The 11,091-nt window shown below is 37.7% G+C and overlaps 3 protein-coding genes across 3 annotated transcripts; 1 reads left to right on the top strand and 2 right to left on the bottom strand.

Annotated features, from left to right (window-relative positions):
* The first annotated feature begins 1,027 nt into the window (after positions 1 to 1,027).
* Positions 1,028 to 2,809, top strand: LOC137920131 (outer dynein arm-docking complex subunit 4-like). Its single transcript, XM_068763368.1, has one exon. The coding sequence runs from the start codon at positions 1,028 to 1,030 to the stop codon at positions 2,807 to 2,809; it is 1,782 nt and encodes a 593-aa protein (XP_068619469.1).
* Positions 2,810 to 3,983: 1,174 nt separating this feature from the next.
* Positions 3,984 to 5,998, bottom strand: LOC137920139 (larval cuticle protein A2B-like). The gene is made up of 2 exons (XM_068763379.1): positions 5,987 to 5,998; positions 3,984 to 4,406 (listed from the first exon to the last, which is right to left on the bottom strand). The coding sequence occupies exons 1-2, from the start codon at positions 5,996 to 5,998 to the stop codon at positions 3,984 to 3,986; spliced, it is 435 nt and encodes a 144-aa protein (XP_068619480.1).
* Positions 5,999 to 9,472: 3,474 nt separating this feature from the next.
* Positions 9,473 to 10,752, bottom strand: LOC137920136 (cuticle protein 19.8-like). Its single transcript, XM_068763375.1, is given in 4 exon segments — positions 9,473 to 9,825; positions 9,907 to 10,474; positions 10,680 to 10,706; positions 10,708 to 10,752. Coding segments are annotated over 4 exon segments (993 nt in total).
* Positions 10,753 to 11,091: the final 339 nt, after the last annotated feature.

The following is an 11,091-nucleotide window of genomic DNA, read 5'->3' as shown; positions in this document are numbered from 1 at the left end:
ATAATTTAACATTATAAATAATAAGCTACTACCGGCTTGCAACGCTGATCTGCTGAGAAGAGCTGGAAGTCAGAAACTGAACAGTTGCTCTTTTTAAATGAAATTTAAAAATGTTTGATGTACATGCATATAAAATATCAACCATGTAAATAAGTTGACAAAAATCTAATTAAAACTTAAAATATCTTTTTTCGAGTAGGCAGTTATATGGGCTTTTAAAGCATCAATTATTTCAACAATCTTACTAGGAAGCTACCATTAGCTCGCAACGCTAATCTGATAAACTGAACAGTTGCTTTTAATCATTTTTCATGTGTGCATTATAATAACAATCATATTAATGAGTCAACAAACCAAGTTCCACACAAATCGATCATCCCTTTAATTTTAGATTAACTAAGAAAAGATAGGTCTAAGATATCTCATTGGACTTTATTATATTTGAGTAAACTCAGATCTGGGAAGTATTTCCTAAATTTTTAAAGATGAATGTTAAGCATTACGAGTTTATTATTATTTCTGGTATTTTTCATGTGTTTGTCGCTATTTTTAATATAAATATTAAGTTTTAGGGCCATAAATAATATGTTGTCAAATTAGTATTGTGAAGTAACTGTTAGAATATTTATTTCTTTATAAAACATATATACATCATTAAAACATCTTTCAAGGTATCTTTAGCTTTCAAGTTACAAACAGCTCTCTTGCTGTGATATATAACCTTAAAAGCTTTTCGTATTACTTTTGAAATACTATAAAATAATATTCTTTAAAATAACTAAAATATGACTTTTGCTATTTATAAATATCGTATTAAATAATTTACAATGTTAAACTATTAAAGATTTTAACTAACCTCTTTTATATTCATGCGTACATCTTTCTCACATCTTTACGTCAGAATGTTACGTCATCAACCTTGTAATGTGAAATAAGAATTAATTGAACGTGTACTTAAAAACATTTATGTAATATATTATAATTAATTACATATCGAGTTAAAAAGGCTTTTCGAAAAGTTTTTGAAATGGAAGAAAAACAATTGTACGGTGCATTGACTGTGTATCGGGAACGGGGAGCTTATTTACGTAGACTGGAACAATTTGAAAAAGCCAAAGCCTCGTACGATGAAGCTTTTAAAAATAGTCCCACCGATGTGAGGATGCTCGTTGGACGCAGCCAGGTATGTTCTGATGCAGTCCAACCCATACAAGCGTATTCAGATGCTGAACTTGCCATAAAATTACAACCTGACAATATGATTGCTCTTAACATGCAAGCTCGAGCTATGTACACAATGTCTGACTTCGAAAGATCACTGGTAATAAATTATCGAGGTGCTCGAATACGACAGCAACCTGGTTATTTTAGAGAAGGTATTATCCAGGGCTTAGAAACTATACAAGATTGCATAGGAGTCAATTCAGGAAATGTGATGATGGACTTTTTACCTTTAATCAAACGATCTGAAGTTGCTCGTGCTGACGAAAATGAACCTCAGAAACCCTTACACGTTTCTCGCATTCCGCGTCCAGAAAAGAAAAAAAAATTGACCCAAATGGAGGCTCGAAAACACCTCACGTTAGCCCGTGTACTCGCAATGAAGTATCTCGGACCAATGGCAAATGACAAGTTCTTTATTCAAGAACTTAAAGACGACGACAGACTACAATCAGCTAATTCAAGAGGTAGTACTGAACTAAAAGGTATTGTAACTGAAGCACTGAGATCATTAACTGAGCGACAGGAAATGTTGCGAGTACAAAGGCCATATTATTCAATCAAATTAGCAGAAAAGGCTGAATCTAAACATCAAAATAAGTACAAAGATGATGTTTTGACTAAAGAACGTGAAATTGGTGCACGAAATGCTGAACGTTTATTAAAACAAATCGATAGGAGCTTGCGAGCAAAACGAGTCATGGAAGTAATGTCATACGCGGAACGGCTGCAAACGTTTCTGGATGCGAAAACTCCCCGTACTTTACCAGATAAAGAGATTTACATTGACAAGTTATATAGATTTGTAGGCGAGGCATACTTGTGTCAACATCGGCTATCTTATAGGCTAAGTGAACGTAGCAATAGACGCCGCATTGCTTTCTTAATGGGACTGCCCGTAGGTCGACCGACATCTTTCGATTCTGTTTTAGGAAATTATCCATATAAATTTATCGATATTAAAAAAGCTACCAGTAAAGTTTCTGCAGCACTAGACATGTGCGAAAATTCAACTATGAGGTGTTGGTTAATGTACGAAATGGCCCGATTACTGTCGACTCAAAAAAATTATGCCCTTGCCAAATATTATGCCAAACGATGTCAACGGGAGGCTCAAGAGATATCAAACACAACATGGTGGTTAAATGGATTATTTGTCTTAATGAGTGGCGACATGCAGCAAGGAAACGCAAATGAAGTTCGAATTCAAGTTGAAGAGGCTTATGAATATTCCAAAAAGCTGCAGGATCCTGAACAAGTCCAGGCTTTCCTCAACAAATGTGCTGAAATGATGGCAGAACAGGTCACTGCTGATGAGCGCAAGGCTATCGAACAACGGCAGCGGCAAATTTTAGGTGTTATGGATGATGCTCGTCTAATAGAAACACGAGTTTTATTTAAGAGGATGTCTGCACTTCCTGCAGGTCGAAGATTCTCTGTCTTACCACAAAAACGGGAAGGAGCAGATCTTACGGCAGTACGTACTAAACTTAAACAGAAAGGTCTCTCTGTTATACCCGGGCCAGAAAAGAAATTGACGCCTCCTCCGAAATCACATACATTAGGTTTTCAGATATTTGATATTTGAATATTAGTGCTATAAAGTTTTATATATGTATATAAAAGTTATACAGTTTTACATGACAATTCTATTTTTAGACATTTATAATAATACGTAACGTTAATAATTAATTTTGATATTGTAGTTATACATTTTTATAGAATTGTAATCTTAATAAATAATGTACGAGACTATATTATTTTATTTTACAAATCTGCTAGGGCAATATCAAAACAGCATTTAGCAGTTCACTGGGTAATTTTGGAGAAAGAAGTAATATCTCAATGAATAAATATGTATGTTTCACAAAATCACACGCAAAATACATGCCTGATCTTTAAATTTTTTGGGGCTACTAGAAAAGCGCAATATATTCGCAGAATCTCTAAAACCATTTTTTTTTCTTCTAACATTGATGAATGCATAATTGAAGTTTTATTTCAAATGTTTAAACTAAGCAATTGTTACTTTTTATGATAAAATTTTTAACTTAACTTTCAAAAAATAATCGTTAGAAAATTTCCTGCACGACTCCTAATTTTACAATCATATTAATCATCGTTGATAGTCATTTGAACAGGAGTGAGCGTCAACCGTTGGTTTGGATAAATTGCACAAATCTGAATTGAAGAACTCTGCCCATTTTTCAACGTGTTGTAGATAGAAGCGCTCTGATCGAAATATTGTTTTCAAGGCGTTTGAAGCACTCCCTGATTTATTTTTGCTGAATAAGTTAATAATACTAAATAATTATAGCTGTAAAATGAGATAGTGGATTGAAGATCAACAATGGCAAAGTGAAGGTCACATACCGCGCAGATGACCGCTGAGTCCCTAAGATCCTGGAGCGAAGACTAGAGAACGCCATGCGCAAAATAGGACTTCCACCCACAGAGTCGCCGGTTGACTTTGATAAGATCATTTCCAAGCTTTACAAAATCTATTGGGAGACCCATGTCCAGCAGTGGTCTTTTTGCGGTTCAAATAGTGATAGTGATAAAAAGGTAAATATTTCACTCATATTATTTTTTAATTGTTGATTAGAATATTTTTTTTAAATTTATAACGAAATAAAATTAAAAGTTTGGGTACGAAGGAAAATAAATAAAGTTCAAATTCAATTCAGTTTATAACATAAATAACAATCATATAAAAAAAGCCTTAGGATACACAGCAACACAACAAAATTGTAATAATTCATCTAGAAATAGTAAGGGCTGGGTAGTCTGGCAGCAAAGACTGGTGCGGGGGCAGAAGCAACGAGGGGAGCAGGGGCAACGATGGGGGCACGTGCGACGTATGGTGCTGGTGCCACGTAAGGTGCTGGGGCAACGACTCTAGCAGGAGCAGCCACCACCAGAGGCTCACGGCGTACGACTGCGTTGAAACCATTCAGAGGATCGGCTGAGTAGTCGACTATTCTCTTGGTACCGTCGGGGTCGACAACGCTGTACGAACCGGTAACCAAATCGCCAACACGGTTTTCTTGGTGACCTTTGTAATCTCCAGTGAGGGAGTCCTGGACATCGTAACCGTAAGAGTATTGGGGCAACGGGTCAACGCGGGCCGCAACCAACGGTGCGCTGGCGCAAGCCGCGCCAATCAGGCAGATGAATACTACAATCTGAAAAATATTAAAGAGTAACATTTTTAAGCATGATAATTATTTTATATATGTGTCCCTCGATTGGCGACCTTTATTAACGACCCCTCAACCCCCTTGCTGGTAAATAAGTTAAATTAACTGTTTATTTTATTCGTATAAAAAGAATCAGAATAAAACTAATATATTTGAGAGCAATGAACCTGTACAATTGCTACAAACGGTTTAAAAAAATCAAATATTGCATAAGATTAATTCGAATAGCTCAGACTACTTAATACATTGATATGCGGGACTTGTACATCGAGCCGAATCCGTCCAACTTACGACACGACGTCGTACGAAAAGAAAGGGTTACCTATCGCAATTGCTTGCTGATGGAATATTAAATTGATAATCGTCGTAAGAAAGTATCCGTCGTCTATGGTCAACTAGGCAAGAGTTTTGCTAGTTTACATTTTTAATTAATTGTGGTACGACGTTTGAATACAACAGTAAACATTAAACCACTACGAATAATATATATTAATTGAAATGAATGATGTGTTGACATAAATATATACAAGTAAAGAAGATTAAAATATATAAATGAGATATATTACAGCCGATAATTCTGATAAAGAAGGATGTTTTAATATTAACTTATTAAAACATATCTCAAAGAAATTTGAGATTTACATAATTTTTTCAAATTAAAACTAAATATAAGGAATATGAAGAGCTCAGGACATTTGTTACAAACTTTTAAGCTAAATGGTAGCGTTAAAGTGACTAATGCTTGCATTCATGCATCTAAAAACTAAATCTAATCTAAACGAATTCCTGAATAAGTCCGAAACGAAAGCGACGGTTGTCTTCGGTGTCGCAAAGCACTCAGTATGGGGAGTTGGTCAATAAACAGAGTCACGCAGCACGCGGCTTGATGCTATCACGTCTATAAACTTGTACAGTAACTGTTGCACGATAATGCATTAATCTACGTAAGCTGCCTATTTATATTGATTATAAGTTTGTGTGCTTTATTACAGAAACTTTGTTTTCAATTCTTAATATAATTTAATTTTAACATTAATAGTTTATATCCAAATTAACAAATACGGTACATGCATTTAAGACATTGTAAAAATACATCTGATAAAAAAATTGATACTTCGCTATAAAAATGTATACGTAAAAGCAATTTATTTTTTTCACCTGGCTAACATTGCTGCCCCAGTGGCTATTGCAATACCGCGAGTACTAGTGTACAGAGCAAAGAGGACGCTTAGCCTAAACCTCTATTAAGGTAACAAAGCTCGTAAGCCCTCATGGAAGCCACGGTACGGGCCGCTACATACTACAGTTTCACTGGATTGTAAAATATTATTTATTTCTTTGTAATTAGTAAATAACGGCTGATAACTAAACAGAATTTTTTTTAAATTCTCATTAAAAAAGCAAGATTTACTTTTGTTATAGAAATGCTACCTTGTCCATTAGGATCAAGATATTTATTTTCGTAATTTTTTTATAAAATCGACGTAAAGGATGAGTGAAATTTGTTGATAATTTTTTTGATTATTATTTTGTCATAAAAAGCAAAAGTCAACGATTGTACATACCTTGGAGTCCATGTTTTTTTGCTTGGGGCTGGATGGGCAGTGCAGAAGTGAACTGTGAATGTCCCGGGGCAAGACCGCGTTATATATCGTCCACTGCGTAACAGGGGACGTGATCAAAATATATTGTGGCTAATTGAAGAAAGTGCTACGGGTTACGCGAATCGCTCGCGATACTTGCACGTCTCGATTTACAATCAAAAAGCTTTCTTAATGTGTATATAGATCACGCGTATTCACATTCAATCAGTGTTAAAGTATAAAGTGTCGTGTCCACCTTCGTTAGGTGTTAAACCTTAACCTTGTTAGATACGTGCTGTGTTTCTAAACATTGATGTGTGATGACAGCTCAAGAATCACAATAAATTTCATTATTGAAGATATAATCCTTTACTAGTTTGCCATATATACAATAATAATACTGCTAATCTGTTTTACCCATTTGTCAGGCCTTTTGCCTGAAACTATGAATGAGACTCTGCTTAGTCTCACTCACCACGGGGTTGAATGCCGGAAAACGATAAAAATAACAAAACAAACACGGCAAAATACATCAAACGACTTAGTACTGTGGTATTTGTTCCGAAAAGTCGAGCATAAGTCTCGGTTAAGTAAAAATTAAAAATAACAAATAAATTACACAACTAATATTTAAAAAATTATCTTTATAAAAAACATTAAATACTACAACGCAAAAATTATATTTTGTTGTTTTGTGTGTTATTATTTTATGTTAGAAATAGTAAATTTACGGAAAGCGTCACAAAACCTCTCGAACTGTCAATTAGTGTGTGTGGTCTTAAGTGCAAAAGATTTGAGTACACATCGATTAGGATTAAGGAGTAACGAATTTAAATTCGAACACCGATGTGGTCGCTGCCGTTGCGTTAGGGTAAATTGTAAATACTCTTTGTACATATGTGAATACATCATCTCGATCAATCTTGGCTATCATTTTCCTATCCAACGTGCTCGGGTGGTAAATCACTTCTACCCACTAAATGCGTGCACTTCATCGCAGAAAAATCAGAAACGTACTCGGGCGGTAACCTACTTCCGTAACATAAAAGTGCTGCGGCCGTAGTGGCCAGTAATACAGAGCATGAACGCTACAGTTTTACAGTTTCTTACCTCACATTCATACTTTATAACATATTAGTTCGATCAGCCTCCCTCCGAACACACTACATCGACTAATGTTACACATCCTCTACGATTTTTCATTCGGGGCAATTGACGAATTCGGAAACATCCACTTAGATTTTATTATTAAGAAATAACAAAAATCTCTTTCTTATCTTCAACTGAAAGAAGCCCGAAGATCGCTTTGATGACCTGTCTTACATTGCCTGCATCCACGCGACCTTAACTATGTCTTTGGTCCTTGTGGGGGCTTACTATAGCCACCTCTAGCAGCTCATGGTCGCCACCCTTTCTTAGAATCTTCCGACCCCCACGGGACCATATAGATAATTATTTGAGTTACGCCGGTGACTTCGATAGTTCAGCGAATCTCCTGCTTTTGATTCAATCTCGCAGCGAAACCCAAGCATAGCTCTCTCCATTGCTCTCTGATCGATATTGAGCTTTCTTTTAAGTAACAGGTCTCGAAATTGTAAGTTATCACCGGCAACAAACACTGATCAAAGACCTTCGTCTTCAGGCCTGGCGATATTTTGTACCAGAAGATTTTTCGGAACTTCCGAAAGCTGCCCATCTGAGTTGGATTCAGCAAGTGATCTCTTTATTGACGATGGACTTACCAAGGCGGAGGGGACAACGTCGAGCGTAGCACCTCCGACAACTACATAAGTAGACACGCCATGGACATTAGACATCAACTTCGTCTTGTCCATATTTACTTTAAGACCTAGTTGTCCGGAGGCACTAATGAGATCATCCTTTTGCATCATTAGGTTTTGTTCTTACCGTTTATTTTGATACCAACCCCGTTTTAGTTAATAAACTTGAAGGCATCTTCCAGTGCAGCGGTGAACAGTTTCAGAGAGATTACGTCTCCTTGTCTAACGTTTCCCTGCAACTAGATTGTTTCAAGATTTGGTTCTATAGCCTGGATGGTGGCGTTTTGACACAAGCTCTTCAACAAAAAAATCTAAAATAGTTTTATTTATACTTCACTCGTGTTCATTGGTTTCGCAATTTTAACATCATCATACCAGACAATTAAATGCCCGTTGCTAGGCATACGCCTCCCCCAAAGAACGATGCAACGACCATAACCGCTTGCTATTATCTGTTAAAGCAAATCTTTATTATTGTAATGTATTTTTAGAAAAAACGATAGAAACAGTCGTAAAAAAGACAGAATGAGAGATGAGCAATTTTGAAACATTCTTATTCTTATTTAGAATATATCTTAGCTGAATGTGAATAAAATATTTGCTACTACATACTTCAATTACAGACCTTTTTAATAAAATAACAGATCTTTTTTTCAGACGTTTTTTTTATTTCTAATGGTTCCGTCTTGAAACGCCGTAGCTGAATAGATTAGAAGCTCTTTTTTTACTATCCTATCCCCTATTTACCCTGAAGTAGTAGTAATAGGGAATCCTTGTCCGTTAATATTGTGTTTAACTGTTTACTTACTTTACAAACATTAATATGTCGAAGTGTTCTCACTATCCACAGGTCTGGTAACCAAAATAACTTAGGACATATTACGGAGGGCCTGGTCTTAATCTTGAGTTGATTGTCGCCTGTGTCGACAATTATGGATATTTTTCTTTCATGAAAATAAATTTAATTCACAACATTGTGCTTTATAATGGTGGATCTCCATTATTGGTGCAAAATTCTGAAAAATGTCTATTTGTTCAAATGAATATACATCATTCAAAAAGAAGACACAATTTTTTTTTGGGTATTTGGGGCCTACTTATAGATTAATTTAATGATGAGAGATACCTTCTTGAGGTCCTCGGTGTTATTGGTGAACTATCACGCTACTGCTAAGCTCATCCAATCCAATTATTATCTGAATATTATCAAAAAACATGTATTTTCTTAAGCGTTTTACCAAATGTTTTAATAAGATTTATGAACATGAACAAAAATATTTGTATTAATTAAGTAATAGGAACTTATTTATATACTAAACTAAATGTCTTTTCTAGGAGAAATTCCTTGTACTCCCTCACCTTGTCATTGATATTAAATGTATTTCCACACAACTACGTTTTAAGTTTTCTTCAGTATAGTGATTTTTTAAGTTTAAAAAATCACCTATTTAACCTACTAACTCAATCTTTTATCATCATTTCAGTCGTACGTAATACGTGCAGTGCTGGATAAAGACCTCTCCCATAAATTTGCAACAGAATCGGTTGGAAACGGTCTTCTATTACTGTTTTTTTTTAATAAAAGAGTAATTTTTTGTAAAGGGTAATAAGAGATAGAAATAATGAAAAGATATTTAATATTTATGTACAAATCAAGTCTTTATATTGGATGCCATCGGAATATTTTTTAAGGGTATCTGTATCCAGCGGCAACGGGTTCGACGAGTTTCGCTGGTGTTGCACGGGCTACTGGGGCGACAGGTGCTACGGGAGCTACAGCGGCGGCAGGAGCGACGGCGAGACGGGCTGGTGAAGCCACCGCGGCAACGGGGGCCGCGTAGGCCACAGGGGCGGTGTAAGCGGCAGCAACGGGAGCGGTGTAAGCGGCGTTGTAAACGACTTGAGATGACTGTACTGCCGTAGCTACTGGCGCGGCGTAACCGGCGGCTACGACGGGAGCGGCGGCGTAGCGAGCTGCGACCACGGGAGCGGCGGCGTATCGAGCGGCAACCACGGGAGCGGTGGCGTAACGAGCGGCGACTACGGGGGCAGCGGCGTAACGAGCAGCGACCAAGGGTGCCGCGGCATAACGAGCAGCAACCACGGGGGCAGCGGCATAACGAGCAGCGACCACAGGTGCGGCGGCGTAGCGAGCGTATACCGGGGCAGCAACAGGTGCAGCTGCTAAAGGAGCAGCGACGGGTGCAGCGGCGTATTTCGCAACAACGGGAGCAACGGCGGGGGCAACGTAACGAGCACCAACTACTGCAGGCTGGGCCACAACGGGGGCGGCGACTTTTGCTGCCACCGCGACCGGTGCAGCGGCTATACGAGCGGGTACAACAGCCGGTTCGGCAACAACAGCTGGTGCAGCGGCGACTAAAGGCTCTTTACGGACAACTGCGTTAAAACCATTCACAGGGTCTGCAGTATAGTCAACCACACGGCGAGTACCATCAGGGTCGACGAGTGAGTACTGACCCTGCACGAAGTCCCCATCACCCTGTTCCTGTTGGCTCTTGTAATCTCCAGTAAGAGAGTCTGCAACATCGTATCCGAATCTGTATTGCGGAAGTGGGTCGTATTCTTCTATCTTCGCAAGCGGAGCTGAATAAGCTACAGGTGCCGCTGCGATTGCCGCAGGTGCGCTGGCGTGAGCCAAAGCCACAAACGAGGCGAAGATCACGAACTGCAAATATTAAAACAGTATTAATTATAGGGAGATAAAAAGAAATTGAATCTCTCGTTGAAAGCTATTATCGTATTCATTATTTGAACCATATATACATTGAAGTAATTTGATTTACAGAAATTTCCTTCAGTTACTTGAACACATTACACTTTATCACGATCACAGTTGCGAAAACACTTCACTTAATCCAAAAAAGGCGTACCTTGAAGACCATCTTGTTTTATTTGTTTTTGTTGTGCACAGGGATGCTTGGAGCTGTGAACTGTGCACCCCATTGGAATCTAACAGTATTTATAGCGGCCGCCTGTATGGGTTGCCTCATCCCGACCGCATCTCCAAATTTAAATATATTCAAGTACGCACGTACCAGTTGGCCCAGTGGAATGGCTGGACAATGCCGCGTAAACAAAGCGGCTACTTGTGCAACTGGGCCGGGGCTGAGACATCGCGGTCACACCGATTCACCACTAGATTCTATAAATTTCGATTCTTTACATTTACTGTATTACACGGATTTCACGGGGTAACACATATTGCTAAAAAGACGCGAAACTATTTAAAAATTGTAATCTTCTCTAAAACTATTATTTTAATTGTTTACATTGTTCTTGCAT

The sequence above is a fragment of the Battus philenor genome, unplaced genomic scaffold, assembly GCF_028537555.1.
Source record: "Battus philenor isolate CCGP_79_NKW_IND1 unplaced genomic scaffold, ilBatPhil1.0.hap1 SCAF_18, whole genome shotgun sequence".
Classification (NCBI taxonomy): Eukaryota; Metazoa; Arthropoda; class Insecta; order Lepidoptera; family Papilionidae; genus Battus; species Battus philenor.
The sequence above is the reverse complement of the archived record's forward strand: the minus strand, read 5'-3'. Positions and strand labels throughout refer to the sequence as shown.

What these genes read in the sequence shown, in the direction of transcription:
- LOC137920131 (XM_068763368.1), top strand. Translation starts at nt 1,028, where the DNA reads ATGGAAGAAAAACAATTGTACGGTGCATTGACTGTGTATCGGGAACGG.